Source organism: Prunus mume, linkage group LG4 (assembly GCF_029339155.1).
Source record: "Prunus mume cultivar Tortuosa linkage group LG4, ASM2933915v1, whole genome shotgun sequence".
Classification (NCBI taxonomy): domain Eukaryota; kingdom Viridiplantae; phylum Streptophyta; class Magnoliopsida; order Rosales; family Rosaceae; genus Prunus; species Prunus mume.
This window is the reverse complement of record NC_142701.1, coordinates 16226753-16244260: the sequence shown is the minus strand read 5'-3', so window position 1 is coordinate 16244260 and position 17508 is coordinate 16226753. Positions and strand designations below refer to the sequence as shown.

At 40.3% G+C, this 17508-nt stretch overlaps 4 protein-coding genes and 1 long non-coding RNA gene across 5 annotated transcripts; 1 reads left to right on the top strand and 4 right to left on the bottom strand.

Annotated features, from left to right (window-relative positions):
• The first annotated feature begins 66 nt into the window (after window positions 1–66).
• LOC103327266 (uncharacterized) lies at window positions 67–578 on the top strand. Its single transcript, XR_513770.3, has 2 exons — window positions 67–205; window positions 484–578. It is a non-coding gene; the product is annotated as an uncharacterized LOC103327266 (long non-coding RNA).
• A 203-nt stretch (window positions 579–781) lies between these two features.
• Window positions 782–1745, bottom strand: LOC103327265 (protein RADIALIS-like 3). The gene is made up of 2 exons (XM_008229570.3): window positions 1289–1745; window positions 782–1044 (listed from the first exon to the last, which is right to left on the bottom strand). Exons 1-2 carry the CDS (start codon window positions 1594–1596, stop codon window positions 1017–1019), a joined length of 336 nt encoding a protein of 111 aa, XP_008227792.1. The 5' UTR covers window positions 1597–1745; the 3' UTR covers window positions 782–1016.
• Window positions 1746–4413: 2668 nt separating this feature from the next.
• VGDH2 (VANGUARD-like protein) lies at window positions 4414–6538 on the bottom strand. The gene is given in 2 exon segments (XM_008229571.3): window positions 4414–6274; window positions 6277–6538. Coding segments are annotated over 2 exon segments (1740 nt in total). The 5' UTR covers window positions 6389–6538; the 3' UTR covers window positions 4414–4646.
• A 941-nt stretch (window positions 6539–7479) lies between these two features.
• LOC103327268 (uncharacterized) lies at window positions 7480–11379 on the bottom strand. Its single transcript, XM_008229572.2, is given in 4 exon segments — window positions 7480–8784; window positions 8867–10352; window positions 10960–11077; window positions 11079–11379. Coding segments are annotated over 4 exon segments (1959 nt in total). The 5' UTR covers window positions 11247–11379; the 3' UTR covers window positions 7480–8597.
• Window positions 11380–13734: 2355 nt separating this feature from the next.
• LOC103327269 (Protein kinase superfamily protein) lies at window positions 13735–16985 on the bottom strand. Its single transcript, XM_008229573.2, has 8 exons — window positions 16761–16985; window positions 16261–16349; window positions 15807–16057; window positions 15585–15711; window positions 15067–15340; window positions 14589–14721; window positions 14381–14467; window positions 13735–14128 (listed from the first exon to the last, which is right to left on the bottom strand). The coding sequence occupies exons 2-8, from the start codon at window positions 16343–16345 to the stop codon at window positions 13994–13996; spliced, it is 1092 nt and encodes a 363-aa protein (XP_008227795.2). The 5' UTR covers window positions 16346–16349; window positions 16761–16985; the 3' UTR covers window positions 13735–13993.
• Between the last annotated feature and the right edge of the window lie 523 nt (window positions 16986–17508).

Below are 17508 nucleotides of genomic sequence, written 5' to 3'. Positions count from 1 at the left end.
TCTTGGTCAATGGAATATTGGATTTGGGTAGTACACGTGTACGATTTAAAATGGCCTTTGTTGTACAAATAAATACACAGAAAGGCCAGCAAGGGTTAGGGAAGGGACAAATTAATGTATCTACAAGTTGCAGACTGGTGGGGGGCTGGTGACAATTGAAATTAGAGGAGCTGATGGATGAGGTGTGTGCAAAAGCCAACAAGAGGTAAATCATCCTATTAATTACATATAAATAATAATATAGGGGTGGAGAAAATGGGAAAGAGACTGATAAGACAGGGAACAGGTAGAGCATGGATGGAGTTCCCAACAGAAAAATAGAGCTGTTGTGGCTCTACTCATGCACTGCCTCTTCCCTGGCTGCCGTCCTCAATCTTCCTTTTCTCCTCCTCTTAATTTACTCACCCCACACCCTTTATTTCTTTATTTCTTTCATTTCTACCTCATGTTGAGGTTAAATGTGGTTAAATATTGGCTTTGCAGTGTAACAATGCCAAAAGACACAGCACAACTGTGGTTTTTGAATAAAATAAGTTTCTCTGTTTCCTGTCTCAATAAAATCAATATGGTTTCTTCTACTCATGTTCCAGTGCATACAACCCATCTGGATCTGGATCTGGCTGTGTTCATCTTTTCACTGATTGATTGTACAATGTTGTCTCTGAAAGGAAGTCTATGTATGTGAATAAGAGCAGATTGAAAGTAAGAATTGTCATGTAATGTTCCTTTAATCTTTTTTGTGTGTGTTAAATCTCATTAAAGGCGAAGGAGGTCACCGGTATAAAATTCTAAAAAAATTCTAAAGACGCAAATTAGAAGTAGCTAGAAACTGAGTGAGGGCTTATACATTATATGACATGAGTCAGAAGGAGTGCAGTATTTAGAGTTTGGGAAGGGTCAATCCATCTGGCTTGAATTTCACTAACTTCTGAATTACAAGAAGAGAAATGTGGTATTTACAAGCTGCCGACAGATCTTTGAAACTGCGGTAGTTGCAACTGCCATGACCAGCAACTTTAATTTAAGCCCAACTGAACCAGCAAACTGTCACAAAACATTTTTCCAGAAGTCAGAAAAACTCAAATATCCCATGGAACTGGATAAACAAGAATCTAAATAAGATTTATAAAGCCACAAGATTTCAAGAAACAAATTGAGCTCAAGGTAACTAAACACATAATGATTAATCAGGAGGTCAATATGAACAATAAACGAAGAAAAGAATGCAACAAAGGTAAAGGCAAAGCAATCAATGACTTTCAAAAGCTGTTGAATTTCATTCACATACTTGTTATTTTCGTCAGTCCAGCAAACGGATTGAGTGCAATGATCCACCACTTGAACATAATTCTGCGGCTGTCCCAGTTTGTGATCCAATTTACCGGATTCTATAACCTGCAAATCCTCCAAAAGGATCACATAATGTTTCTGTACATCCTCTGCGCTTTTTTTGCCTCCAAGCAGGGCTGCAACTACTTCCCAGCGCTGTGGGTCTTCCTCATCAACCACAGCCAAAGCCAGCTCAAACAACTTGTTCTCCTCCCAACTCCATCCACACAACAACTTAGGAAAAACATTCATGTCCACGATGTCCATGTCAGCAGAGCAGCAGAAGAGAGCCGAGAACGAACCAGATCACACTCTTTTGATCAATTTGAGGAAAACAAGGATCACCAAACCCAACAAATGGGGTAAGATTCTTTTCTGATACCTTGTTTGTCTCACTTTCTCTTGACCACCTATTCTTGTGGTTGTGTCAGTTGTGTGGTGTGGGCAACAAACCTTTGTAAAATTCTAAGTCTGTTTTATAGGAGGGGCTTTGTGTCAGGGAATATTGTCCCTCCTTAACTCAGATCTAAACCATGATCCAATGAAATATAAAAAATAAGAAATATGTTCTATTATATATATTTATATATAAACTCTTGACACATAATAACAACACAAGTTTTAATCTGTTTGGGCCAAAACTGGAAAACCAATGATCAAAAACTGACAAAAAGTAATACTTCACTAACCATATCTTGCAAGACCAAGAATCTCAATACTTTTTTTTTCTTGTTTTGGGTTCCCAATTCTAGCATTGGATTCCAGTTGGTGTTAGACCCTGCAGTCATCACATATAATTTTATTACTCAGTCTTAGAATTTTTATTAACCAAGAATGAAAAGAACTTTGATCCATCTCCTCAACAGCCAATTGAAATATTATTTCAATTGCCTACGTTTCTTTCTACCTTACAATAAAAGATAGAGACTTGTGTGGTTGGGATGGAGGAGGGCCTCATCTTTCCACATGTCCATGCATTCACAATCCAGAATTGGGTCACTTTCAATGACTTTTTAATGGGTGAAAATACCCAAAAACTAAGCAGGTAAAGAGAGATTAATCAAACTCTCTAATGAAATGTGGTGGGAGGGAGGAGGGTTTCTTTATTTATCAATCAAATTTCCTGATTGAATATGTTAACCTGTCCCCTTCAGTCCAGACAGTTCTGGACCCAGATGATTTGAATTTGCACCGTATCTTTTGGGTTTGCTCATGGCCTTGTATATTATATATAAACTTACATGATTCAATTGGGGGAAGAAAAGAAAAAACTAGATTGTAGAGATTAGAGAAATATAGAAATGATGTGGAAGGAAGTCCATATTTCAACTCAAAAGGCTCTTAGAGTTGATCTGTTTAGAAAAATAGACAACTAATGATGAGATTATTATCTTTATGTTTGTTTAGGTTAAGAGATAACATACTAAGGAAAAGCACTTGTTTGTGTGGGGCAAGCCCTGTCTTGGATGAGGGAGAGAAGATAATGAATGACAAGGGGGCGACTTATCATACCAAGTTGTGAAAGGTCAGTTTGCAATCTCTATTTCTTTCAACTTAAATTGCCAGGAATCAAGGATTAACAAAAACTAAACCCCACTCTAATTGGATATCCTTGTCCCCAGAACAATCCAGAGTAAGCATTAACAAGTTTCTCTTTGTCCTTGACTATTCCTTGCAAAAACTTATGTAATTGTACACTATTAATCTTCTCCCCAACAAGTCCCACGCAAATCACACAAATCACTCATCGAATTCTTTAACCAATAACCATAATATGTACATCTATATCAAGACAAAACGAGAAAACACAAAGTTTTGTCTTTACGTTCACGGAGTAAACCAACAACCAACAACTATATTATAAGGTGTTCCAGGAACCTGGGGTCAGTTTGCTTTGTCCAAACAAACCATTGACTCTAATACCACTCCACATAAACTTGCTGAGGAGGTTTTATTAGCCTATTTACAACTATATAGACTGATTCTCATCGTTCGTGTATTTTTTTTCAAGCATGTTGGTGTGATGTCATATCATTTGAAACTGATATACAAAACTCAAACACGACCTGAAACTTATAAACTCAAACCTGAGTTTGCAATCTAATGGTATGAAGAATGAAGATTGGGTTGAACTCGATGAGATGGCATGCTCTACCATCCGGTTGTGTGCCACGAGAGAATTTAGGCATACTGTTCAAGATGAGAGACTAACACGAAGGGTATAATGGCGAAGCTTCAGAATTGCTTTTCCAACAGAAATCTCTCACAAATCGTTGAAGACTCGAGAAGAAATTTTGGAAGTTCATGATGGAAAGAGGGTCACATCAATGAGTTCAACAAGATACTTACTGAGTTGAAGTACATGGAAGTCTAATTAAGTGATGAAGACATGGCTTCGGCTCTTATTAATAATAACTATGCATGAGCACTTTGACAAACTAGTGCAAACCATGCTTGGATGCAAAAGATGGTTTTGGATGATGTGACATGTATGAGAGTGACTGCCAGCAAGAGACAGAGTTAGCCTTCCAAGCTTCCAGCTTGCTCTGAGACTTCTGGAATGCACCAAGGGAACACCAAGGTTTCTTCCCAAATTATGAGTTAAAGAACTTGATCTCCGAATCAAGGCTTGAATTATTATTGAGGGAGTCTTGCCACTTTGACAGGTTTCCACTTCCCTTCACTCACAGCCTCAGAAATAATGTCGCTGCTCTGTTTCTGTTCTGTTTTATGTCTCCTTTTATGTTTTCATATAGAGATAATTGCTTGAGAATAATCTGCAGGGGGGTTGATTCAATTAATGAAAATGGTGCTGCTGGGAACATATACATAGCCAAAAGCCTTGCTGCTCTTGATCATTTCCATTGAACATGTTGTTCAAGCTTTCACCTTGAATCATTTGATGAACTTTGAGGCAGTGACGATATGACCTTGATGATGAGCCTTGGAGGAGTTGGATTATGCTTGTTTGTTGGCCTGATAAAGGATGGAAGAGAGTTTTGTAATTTATCTGGGAATTAGATGGTATATTCTTAATTGACGTGCTCAATGGTGGCCACGGAGGAAGACATAAGCAATGCAAGATGCACGTCAATAAATTAATTTAATTAAGATCGATATATACATACATATACATACACATACACATACACATACACATACACATACACATATATGGAGAGAGCTAGCGCTACATAGATATATACCTATGTATATGTATACGTATATGCGCATACTCGATCTCTTCTTCTCTCTCTAGACTCAATTAGCCCATCCCATTAATTAATTAGCTAATTAATAAAAGACCCTTTTTTTGATTAGGAGTCAGCATGGATGAAGCTTGGGGTGTAAGGAATGTTAGCGAACTTCAACCAGCGATCAGCCAGCAGCGCTGGCCCAGCTGTGAACTTCTCCGCGGTAGCCCTGTCCATTTCACCGTAGAAGCCACCGTTCCACTTGGCTCTCTTGGCAAGATTGGCGCCTGGCCCGCGGTTCTTGTACTCTCCGAAGAAGGCGTGCTCCGTGTTCCCGGCCTTCCCGTCCCAAGCGCTGTAACCTTCGGGCCTGATGAAGTCTGCCAAAGTACTCTCCATGAACACAGCCCTGGCGTACGGCTTCCACGGCCTCCCTAAGTATGTCCTCACTTGGAACCTCGTCGGCAGCAGCTTCTGCTCCGGCACAATCCTCGAGTTGTGGATGATGATCGCACCGATTTCGTGAGAGTACTGCCTGCCGGGAGCTGTGATGAACACTTGGTTCTGCTCCGGGATCGACGACTTCCTCACAATGATCAACGAGTTCTGAATGAATGCCCGAGCGTCCCCGAAGATGTAGTCCACGTGTCCTGAGATGACGCAGTTGCGGAAGAACTGCCGTCCCGCCTGCATGTACAGGGTGTCTTGGTACCCGCTGATCCTGCAGTTGAAGAAGGCGATTTGGTCACCAACTGTACGCAGAGCAACGGCGGGTCTTCCCTGGGGACCCGCCGTGTTGCTGAACCCCATGGACCTCCCAATGAAGCCGGCCCCAAACACTTGGAATGTACCGCTGGTGGAGATTTTGTCTCCTGTTCCTGCTTCGCTCTTTTGTCCGGTGACCAGGGTGGCCCTGGGCCCATCGCCGTACATGTATACGTTGGTCATTTTCTTGTCCACCGTAACATACTCCTGGTACACTCCCGCCTTCACGTAGATAATGTACCGACCTTGTTGTCCGTACGGGTACGCTTTAAGCGCCGCGTTAATGCTGCTGTACTTCCCGCTTCCGTCCTTGGCCACAACGGCGTGAGGCCTCAGCTTTCCGTTGTCTTGCAACGCCATCAGCTTGCGGTCGGAGGCCGAGAACCAGCTCGGGGACCTCCCGTCGCTGCTAAGCTCGTCTTCCAAAAGTCGGCGTTGAGTGCCGAGATTTCTCAAGGCCTTGTCGTTTATCTTCATTCCGAACAGTCCGAGGATGCTGCCGATCTCACCCACAATAGCCAGAGCGTTGTCGGTGATGGCGGAGGCGTTGCCTATGGGATCTTTCAACGCCTCAAAAATCTTGTTGTCGTCGTCTCCAATGATGTCAAGGCACGTGGTGGAGTAACTGATGACGCTTCCAATCCAGGCCTTGAGCTCCATTACGCGGTCCTCCATGGTGTGCAAGTCTGCATCGCCCACATACGAGAACACGGCCTGCAGCTCCGCCACGGCTTCCTTCAACATCTCCTTGCACTCCTCGAGCGACTTCTTGGAGCTGGTGCCGTTTTGGGCCTCCACCAAGAGCGACTCGGACATGTTCAAGGCCTTCTTGGCCTCCTCGGAGATGGACAGCAGCGCGGCCTTGACGTAGTCCTTGTAGTCGGCACTGTTGTTTTGTGCGACGGGGCCGAGGCTCCTCTGGCATTCCGGTTGAAAGTCGGTGTAGTTACAGATTTGGGTCACCATCTTCTGCTGCGCTGTTAGGACTCGCCTTTAGGTTTCTTATTGTAGTGGACGATCGCCACCACGGCTCCGATGACCGCGCCCACTACAAGTATCAGAGAAATCCCTGATACAACTACTTTCTTATTAAGAGCCATGCTCTATCTGTTTTTTTGGTTTCCGTTTTCTTTACCTTTCGATGTCCCTCCGAACCGCTTATTCCCTACAGCGATAGCTCGGGAACTAAAACATGATGCGGCGGATCGGAGAGAAAACTATTGAGAGAGATGAGAGGAGGGAATAATCCTAGTTAAATTTTTCTTTCTTTCTTTTCTGTCTACGGAGAAACGAGGTAGGGTGTGCATGGGTAATATAGTGCAACGATTTACCCAAATTAGGTGTGCATGCAACTGAATGGAGGTTAAGTTTGCATGGTTGACCGGCTTTTGGGTGGCAGTCGCGGGGATAGATATGCTGGCCAATTTCCAACACAAGACAAGGCAATGAATGTACTAGGACTAATGTTATTCCTATTGTTTGGCAGGTCTTGTCTCTAAACTACATTACCCATCACCAATGCATTGCACCAGTTTGTTTGTTGGGTTTGTCTTGCGTCAAACATAGTAGTTGTCATTTCTTGTGCCAAATGTGTGCCTTAAGAAATGATATTGACAATGTGGCCGGTGGCATAAGAAATGACATTCACATTAATTTAGGGGGTCAGAACCTATTTCGCTTTGGAAAAATAAACTTTTTTATTTAACGACGAAAAGATGAAAAAATAACTGAAAGAGTAAAAATGAATAAATGGTGATGAGTACATCAGTTGAGGAATCCTCCCCCGGTGCCCGAATGAATGGTCACAGAAAGGGTTCAGAGCCACACGTGTGACGTGACACGACGGGAGGTTGGTTGACTTCCAGAGGCTGTTGACGATATGCACACATTATTTGATATGCCAACATTATGAGTCACGACCTCCTTAATTTGATACATATGAAAATAAATAGCGAAAAGGAAAGGAATATATTCGGTCCTTTTCTTTGGAAGCAACCATTTCTACTTTCATTTTGATGAGTTAGTTATTATAATTTGCAAGAGAACTGGACTGGTCAATCCACCGCATGCATTTGATTGCACCTCATACCCACGCTGCAGGGTTCTTCCCCACCTTGAACACACACAAAAACATCGCTACCACAAATCTGCAAGTAACCTGAATTGGTGGAAATCAGGAAAACCAAGGAGCTTTGGAATTCAAAAAACTACATAGAATTTTGCAAATGCAAATTACATAGTAGTAGAGAATAGAATACATAAATTTATTCAGCACGCTTCCTAGTTGAGTTCCAGGACCAAGCCAGGAACCCACTAACGAAGCTTGAGTTGCAGACAACAAATATAAAAGGATGAATAAAACGAAAGCAAGCAATTACACATCTTTCTTCTCCAATAATATTTTTAAAACAAACAGTGTCAAATACGATACATAAAACTCAACCTAAATTTACTTGCAACATCCAAGCATGTATATAGCCACACCAGGTTCCAGAAATCGCATGCATGCCTAAAGGCTTGTAGGATAGCTTTACCTTGGCAGCCTCCTGAACCACAAATGCAGTCCCATCAGGATACCTTCTTAAATGAATATACGTCAAAATGCGGCTTCAATGTCTATGAAGTTGCTTCATGCTTTTTCGTCTGCAAACTTTCTCATCAATTAACCAACATAGAACTCGAACAACTATATCTCAGATACCTGATTATGTACTAGTCATCAATAGAGCTCATCTGCATGGCAGTTGAATAATAAAGTCTGCAATATATAATCACATAAGCCCTGATCCAGGTAGAACATGCTGAAACTTGTCCAGAACCTACATAATCTTGCCTACACATTCATATGATAAAACATGATACCACCACTTCCTGATTCCATTCCTGACATTCTTCCTTACTTAGAAGCACGGCTTTGGGCAGAACGATCCATTGATTTTGTAATGGACAAAAAGGCTCACAATAATGCTGGTACAATCAACTTCGTAAATTAGGTAGCTTCTAATTGTTTAATACGCATCTTCCATTAGCAGCATTTTTACCCATTCTTTAGAAGCTCATTGAGTACCCCATAGAGTATGAAAGAAAAAGGGGGAAAAAAAGAATAAAAAAAGAAGAGGAAAAGACACCTAGTCCTACTTACTTGGTTCAAAATGTAAAGGTTTCCATCCCCCTTAGTTCTTCAGATACTCAACTGTATTTTGTTTCGGAAGTAAACACAGTTGATCAAGGTCTCAATAAACTGATAATATTCTCTAATCTAACCATCTTAGAGCCACTTTATCTCTATTTAGGGAGTTGTTGACTAAATCAAGTACCAGGTTCAGCACCCATTTCCGCTTTAGTCTCTTCAAGGGTAATAGAAATCGGTTGCCATCCTGACGGATGATGAGTGATCCATTTCTTCATGCTGACTATCATATTCAAGATCTGAAGTACATTGCCCAAAGCAAGCCCTTCTGAGCATGCCTTTCTCAAAATCATTGCTGCTTCATATCTGCAGAGAAGAAAACCATGGTCAAAACTCGACATTCCAGGAACCATAAGCATCTGACTAAGAATCTATCATTAACACTTACCTGCATTGAGAAGCCATTATTGCTGATCGTCCATCTGAGGAACTCAGAAAGTTCTGTATCTGATCCCATGTGGCTTTAGAGTAATGATTAAGATTACCACCTATAGGGTTCACACACTTCCATAATTGCTCATTTTTACCAACATACAACTGAAGTGCACCAAGGCTCTGCTTCACTACCATATGTTGCTCTATTGCGTAATCCAAGGCCTTCCTTACATCGGTATTGCGGTGTTTCAGATCACCATAACGAATGCAATCGGTTATGTTTGCTTCAGTAGGCATAATTTTTTCAACTTTCAAGGTGTTTAGGGCTAGTAAAATAACGCCAATAAGGCCTTGAACATATTCAGATGGTGTGCAGCCTTGAGTTCCCCAAATGCCATTACTAGGAATGTTGTTTGCAACAGCAGGGGAGGATTGAGAGGACAGATAATCAGAACCCCGAGGATACCTGTTGTTCATAGAATCATGATGAAACCCCTGGCCACTCTGCAAATTATGGCCCTTATGAGGTGCATATGGGCTAGCTGAATTTAGTGACTCGCTAGACCTGGGTCTACTAAACTCGTCTCCATTTCGATGGGGGAACCTTTGCGAATTTTGAGCATAATTGCTGTACTCGGAGACATTTAGCTTACTCATATCGGGCATATTCGTAGGTGGGGCTGAAGAAAATCTAAGGCCATCAGGTCTGGGAGGAATAGGTCGAAAACCATGACTTTGAGAATTAGGAGGGAACATATTATCCAGTCCAACATTAGGTTGCATGTGGAAGTTGTTCGGCCTCGGAGGAGTATATTGGTTTTGCTGACCTAGGAAATTATTGCCATTACCGCCTGAAGGATCAGAATTTCCAGGGAAGAAATTGGGAGTAGACCTATTACTGGAGACTAGATTCTCACTAACACCAAAGAATTCGTGTGGAGCTTTCTTAAACTGCTTTGCATGTGTATGTTCTGATTGGTAAGGGTAATCATTGTTCTTGTCGTCTTGGTTCCCAACTGGCACACTTGAGGCTCTTGATATGTTGGGTTGATTTGGGTTTTTCCGATTTGATTTCCCTTTATTTTTACTATCACCAACCCTTCCATTGGTAGAATTCTTTTGATTTCCCATAGAAGGCTGTTCATAATAAACTGGCGGCGGGTTTATCTGGAACGCTTCAGGCATCGAGTACTGCGGCATTTCAGGGTTATAAGAATGGTTACCATTCGCAAGCTGAGATGACTCCCCACTTGAAAGTGGGGGCCCTCCAGCTGAAAGGCTCGTCCAAAGCCATACACTCTTTGCTGCAGCTATGAGGGGTGCGGAAGCTTTTTGTGGTTGTGCCAGAAGGATATTATATCTTCTCATGCGCAACTGGTGTAGAGCATTGGAGAAATCCCTGTCTCCAGAAATAAGCAGGTAGTTGGCTGGAGCAGGGTTATCTACTGCCCAGAACAGCATATCAACTAGAATCTTCTTGTCACTTGCATCTTTCACACCTGTTTCAGACCATGAGCTGCCAATGAAGATCATAATGATAGGGAAAGAAAAGAATATACAGAGTTTGAGGGGACAAAGCAAACAGAGAACGAATTACAAGCATCAATTATCACAACAGAAGAAAAAGAGAAAGAAGAAGGAAAATAAGGCGATACGTCATCAATCTGGGATGGAAAACATGTTGAACAATTTAGGCATGAACAAAACAAGAAGTTGCTGAATCAATTTATGAATTACCCAAAAATAGCACCAAATTGATTCACTTGCTACTTTTAAGTAACGGTTGTCAAGATTAACTAAAATCAATATCAAAGTAAGCCTTATTTTAAAAATAAAAAATTTAAATTTAAATCATACCATCAAATTAGAGTCAATGGACTCATCACATAATTATTTGAATTAAAAAATTAAAGAAAAGAAAATCAACCCTTGATATGAACTAATCGCAAAATTAAAAAAATAAGCAGGCCAAGCAAAACAATAACAAAAAACAGGAGGGGCAATCTGTTTACTAGGGTTCCAATTTAGGGCCCGGTGAAGATCAAACACAAAAATACAAAGAATAATACAAGTAAACAAAAAACAATAAAAATTAATTATTTTTACCAGCGGGGACGTGGTTGAGGGCGATGCCGGTGCTGGAGAGCGCGTGCTGAACAGAAGCAGGGATGCGATTGGTGTCGCCGTAGGCAGAGATGGAGACGGGCCCACAGTAATTCATCTTTGACGAGAGCAGAACTAATGTTCTGGGCGATGGCGTGGGTGTCGCAGACCTTGGGGACCTGGCAGTTCTCTATGTCCCACCACACCGACGTCTTCGCGTACTCGTACTGCGTCTCCGCCTTACCCATAGTCGACGCCGCCATGCTACTTCCGCTCACATCCCCACGCATTGGCGCTCTCCAAATACTAGAGATCTGACTGGTCACCGCTCAGTTATGAACGACGGCGATGATGATCGATTCTTGAAAACCCTTCAAAGCACCAAAATTCAAAATTCAAAATTCAAAATCAAAATCAAAATCAAATCCATGGTTTTGATTTATGGATTGGATTGGGTTCCTCTCTTCTTGAGATTGATCTCTTCTTCTCAAGTAGTATCTCCCTATAGAGATTTTTGGGTTGGAGTGTTTGGAGTCCAGCCGTTGCTCCGTCTTTTCTTTATTCCTTTCTTTTTACTTGATTCTTACTTACCTACTTGCCTAATATAATAGGTTCCATGTTTTTACTACCACCGCCACTCATGGGTCATGGGACGGGAATAATCCATGTTCCTATTTTACCCCCTCCCTTGTGTTTCGGGGGCTAATATTTTTGTCTTTTCAGTTTTGTTTTTTAAAGTCATGAAGGGGAGTTTTTTTTCCAGCAACGACAGCCTCAATTTTGCGTTATTGAGAGTGGTTGGGTGGTGGCAGCTTGACCCAAATTCTAACGTGGATTTTGTGTTTGGATCAAGACTTTCCTTTTTCTTCTTTTTCTTCTTTTTGGGGTCAATGACCGTCGTCTCGTCAGGCCCAAACCCTATTTGCCCAATTGCCAACCTTTTTTACCATTTATATAAATAAATAATTAACACCAATAATTGAGCTTTAAATACGGGGGTAGGGGGGGGTTAGAGATTGCTTAACCACTAGGCAAGTCAGTAGGGCACTAGCAATAAAAAAGAGAATAATACTCTCTTTCTTTTCTAAAACTAAGTTAGGATTAAGGGAATAAAATCGTTGACTCAAAGTCCGATGTTATTTTTCCCATATCAATTGTTGATTTATTCAACTTCTAAATAATAGGTTCAAACGTACTTTTTTTTCTTTCTTCTTCTTTCTTTAGCAACCAAGATAAAAGAAAATACTTCATTTCTTACCATGTAAGTAAAAACTTCTATATTCTTGCCAACGATAATGTAACAAGAGTACAAAAAAATTTCTTTTCGATAAATTAATTTTCATAAATGAGGAGTATCTCTTTACCGAAAAAGAAGGAATTAGTATCCACGGAAGATAAAAGCATTTTGTTTCAATCCGCGAAATGTTTATACCGACTGATGCGCTCACATCACGGAGAAATATCAATTATTAAAGTGTAGATAGATAACGTTACAAAGAAAAAACAGCGTTAATGACAAGTGAATGGGTTTTGACGTGCACCGACCCACCAACTGCGAGCCCATTGGAGTGGTACACATTGTCAAACGTATGTCTCATCTAATCAGCTATTAAGCGGAGAAACAAATAGAATGGCAGCTAGGAAAAACGAGTATGCACCACCACGCAACTTTTTTTTCCTTAGACATCAAGATAAAGACATCTTTATAGAATGACTTTTATTAGAAAAAGCTCCAAGTTTTTCTTTTTTACTATGTAAGTAAGGGTTTTTACATTAATAGCAGGTGATATTTCTTTTCGTGTTTTTAATGATTTTTTTTTTTTTTTGTGTTTTTGCATAGTCGCAACAAGCAAAAAGCCAACAGCCACCACCACCATAGCCGCAACAACCGAAGTCCCATACACCAAACCCAACCCCAACAACCACCTCACCGGCAGCAACCCAACCTACTCCTCATCATAGGCCAAGGATCGATTGCCTCATATCTCTCTTTGTGTCTCCCCCTCTCTCCCTCACCAGAGAAGTAAGAATCAAACTTAATCTCAAGTTTTAAAACGCTGAAGAATAAATTATCAACAAATTAAAAAATCCAATGTTGTAAGGACAAATATTAATTACTGTATAGTATTCAAGAACAAACCATCTTTCACGTTCTGCTAGAAAACCAATGACAAAAACCCACATCCAAACTAGCTACAGACATCAAATTGAATGGTGATGCAATCAAGATTAGTAAGTAGGTAACGGAGCATATCCAACGTTGTGGGGTGGTTATCAGGGGAGTTTGGGTGGCCGTTAGATTTTAGGTTCTTGGTTTATTTTTTTTATATAAGTTTATTTTTTTTTCATTTTCAAACAACAATATGTTTATTTAAGTTAAGTTTTAGATTTGGGGTTAAGTAAGTAAATGGACATATGTCAACTAAATAGAAGGAACTTGTTTACTTGTTATCATTTGCAACTCCGACTGCACCTCACAACAAACTAGACCAGTTCTGCAGCAACCCATCCAATCACTCTGTTAACAATTTTTGTTCATTTTATTTCGTGTTTCCTTGGTTGTTGTAGCACAGGTTATAACATGTTGAGTCTCTGGCCACGTGTATTCTAATTCTTGCATAGGACCCATGAATTGTATCTAGTCAAAGTATCAAGCTTTGAATTATTGACCAAACACTAATTTGTCAATAATTTTTATGTAACCGAAATAATTGAATTCTCAATAATATTGGACCGTGATTAAGCAAAGCATCCAAAGAAGAATAACAGTCCAGTCACTAGGAGAAAATGCCCCTTGCATTATGAACAAACCAAATACACCGCAAATAATGAAGCAATATAGTACATTTCTATTCGAAAATGAAAATGAAGCATTTAGAACACCGTGCAAACAATATACCACCACCCTCAAAACAATCCCCTTGTTACAATTTGCATGCTGAATTACTCATACATGCACACATGACACATCTTCAGAGGCATAGACAGAGACAGAGGGGAAGAAGACACAGAGAGAGAGAGAGAGAGAGAGAGATTTTCACAAGTTTGGTACTTCCCCTGTGGGTCCATGCTGCCGAGCGTTTAACAGGGGTTGGAGAGCTTTGACAACAATGCTCATGTTTGGGCGGAAATCAGCTTCATATTGCACACACAAGGCAGCAACTGCAGCCATCTATAATCAAGACACAAAAGCATTTCAGTTTTAGATGTTTGGTCGCATCATCAGTCTTCAGTCGTAGGTATGATGTGGTATGCTCTCTATATACAAATGCATGGGAAAAAATAACAGAGATGCCAGTTTAGCACCTCACCCTTGTTCATATACAAAAAGAAATTACCATTAATTACATGTTTGTGTGTATATGCATGTAGGTAGATATGTGTACATACAACATATATGAATGTATTATGATCCAATGAATACCTTCGCAACCGCCTTTGGTGGGTATTCTCCTACTAGTCTTGAATCAATGCACTGCCTAACTTTGTCTTCACTGAGTTTTGGTGTAGCCTAACACATCCCAATACTTTAAAAATCAGCTTGATTGACAAGAAACATATTCTCATGTCTACAAATCGAAAAACAGATAGCAGGTGCTATGAATATAGAATAAAGAGCACAGATATAGTACCCATGTTACTAGACTCTGCTGTCCCCTTGGTAATGTATGATCAACGGGTTTTCTTCCAGTCAAAAGTTCAAGCAGAACAACACCAAAACTGTAAACATCACTCTTGGCATTCAACTGTCCAGTCATTGCATATCTACAGCCACAAACAAAATTACTGAATATATTAGTGCGGAAGACATACACTCTGGTAAAAACTTTTTTGAGTAGGAATAATTAATACATTAAACTGATGCTCGGGTTGATTACTGGGAAACAAAGAAACGAAGAAAAATCTAAATCTTCCCAAAGAAACATGAAACACTGATTACACCGCCTTTAGAATTGGGGTTGGTCATTGTAAACTTACAAGTTTTAATTTCTTCACCAAAGGATTCTCAACAATAAAAAAAAGAGCATTGTTTCATTTCAAGTTTATAATAGAGCAAATGCACAACATAGTTGCTAAATGCAATTGTTGAAGAACCAATTAAAAGCTTACTCAGGGGCATGATAACCAAAAGTTCCTAGCACACGAGTAGAGTGAAGACGTGCTGCATTATCAGGAGCTTGATTGGACAAATCAAAGTCCGCAATCTTAGCGACATCGTCATCAAATATTAGCACATTGCTAGACTTGATGTCGCGATGAATGATGTGGGGGTCAGCCTTTTCATGCAAATACTCGAGCCCTTTTGCAGCACCCACGGCAATTTTAACACGCTGTGCCCATGACAAAACTGGACCAGGTTGTGCTCCTTTAACACCTTTCCTTCCTGCATTAGAAAAATAATCAGGTTGAACACTATATTTTCCAGAAACAGCAAAGACAACAGCTCTCATCTCGAGTAGTACAGTCTAACTGCAAGAAACTGTTTTAACGAGAATGAAGTTTAGATAATGCAAAACAACATAGTTAATTTCGTCACATAAAAAAATGCATCAAACAAGATTATGCAGCAAGACACATCAATCTCAATCCTATCATTAAGCTTTCACCTTGATCTTACTCTCACATACCATGTAGAATATCATGAAGAGATCCATTTGATGCAAACTCATAGGCAAGAACACGTGAACTCCCATCAACACAATAACCAAGCAATTGAACAAAATTGTCATGTTTCAGCCTTGACACCATAGAAACCTGGATCAGTTATTCATCAAGTTAGGAATGAATTTTAATTAATTCGTTTGAATATGGCAATAACAATAACAATCAACAGATTCTCTTGTCTAAACCTGCGCCAGAAATTCGTCATCAGGTTGTTTGCTGGCATCTAACTTCTTAATTGCTGCATGCTGCCCACTTTTGAGTACGCCATAGTATACTCTTCCATATGAACCCTCTCCAATCAAAGCACTTGTCCCAAAGCCATCGGTAATTTCCTTTAGTTCATCTATTGGTATAGTAGGAACTTCAATAGGCTGGACCTTTACAGCTTGAGCACCCCTAGGTGCAGTTCCTGAGGCGTGATGGCTTCCCTCATTTCCTGTGTGATGAAATTCGACTCAGTTGAATTGATGAAATCGGTGACAGAAACAAACAGACACAAGAAGAAATGAAGCAAAAGAAACAAAATTTGAAGGAAAAAAGAAACTATCAAATAATAGTTAGTTGAAATATATCAACCTAGATGCAATCATGCAACACAACAACAGGTCGACTCGACTATAGCATAGCACAGTAGATTACCTGCTGGGTTTTTGACCATGTATGGACCTCCATGGTCAGTCGCTTTATGCATATCATCATCTTCACAACAGCCGAAGCAGCTCATGATTCTTTACACACACACACACACAACCACAAAAAAGAAAAAGATCTTTTTAGTGAATTAAATAAAAACTGCTACTATGATTGACATGAAGAGATTGAAATTTAAAACCAGCAAAGCATAAAATGCAAACGAAACGAAGAGAGCAAATGGCAAGGTGGATTGTAGAAATGCAAAATTGAGGAATTAATAATCCAGTTACTAAAAAGTAATACCAATGACTGAACAATTCATAGTCGCTGACCTTGAGAACCCATTTCCATTATTTTATTTAAAACCCTATCTATCCATCTATCTATCTATCTATCTATCTATCTGACTGTCTATCTAGTATGTGATCAAACATGGAGATCAACCAAAACAAAATAAAAAAAGTAAAGCGAAGACACAGATCGTCAGAGAGAGAGAGTGAGCGTACCTGAAAGAGAGGGAAAAGCTAAGTGGATGCTTGTAAAGTAATTACAAGAGTATTGGGTGGGTGTGTCAGTCAGTGGGTGTCTGAGGGAGGGAGAGATCTGAGCTCCAAAGCCGGCGAGGGAAGCGCAGCGCAGGATAGGCGGGGAAGGAAGTGCGGTGCGTAGGATAAGGATACCGAAAAGCGATTGTAAATTGTATTACAAATTTCACAATTATGTATGTATTTAGGGAAGGTGACATTTTGATCGCGTTTTAATATTTTGGGATTTTTTTTTTTGAAATTTTTTTTTTTTTGGGTGTTGGCCAGACTTGACTCAGCTACAGAAGAAGACAGACTGAGAATGTGACCCTTTGACTACTTCGCTCCGCTTCCCCCTAGAAAGAGTGGCGCGTTCGAGCGCAACCCATACTGACGTGGTCGATGTTGATTCGTTCAAGATCTTTGGGGTGCACAGCTAGGCTCGCATCGCATCACGTGATAGAATTTGTCTCCCCGTAACGTAAATGGTTAATTCTCATAAATGTCAATTCGTCACGACTTTCTCTCTTTTTCTTTTCATGGATTTGATTCATTGTGGGAAAGCCGATAAATTTGATATTCCTCCATGGCGTGTTGTGGCTTGGGAACGGGTTTAAGTGTAAACTCTACTAGTTTTTTGGATTATGGAAGCGCTTTCTGCACACGTGGCTTGATCACCCTCATTTTCTTTTCGAACCTTTGGTACATATTGTTATTGGTTATTATTCAT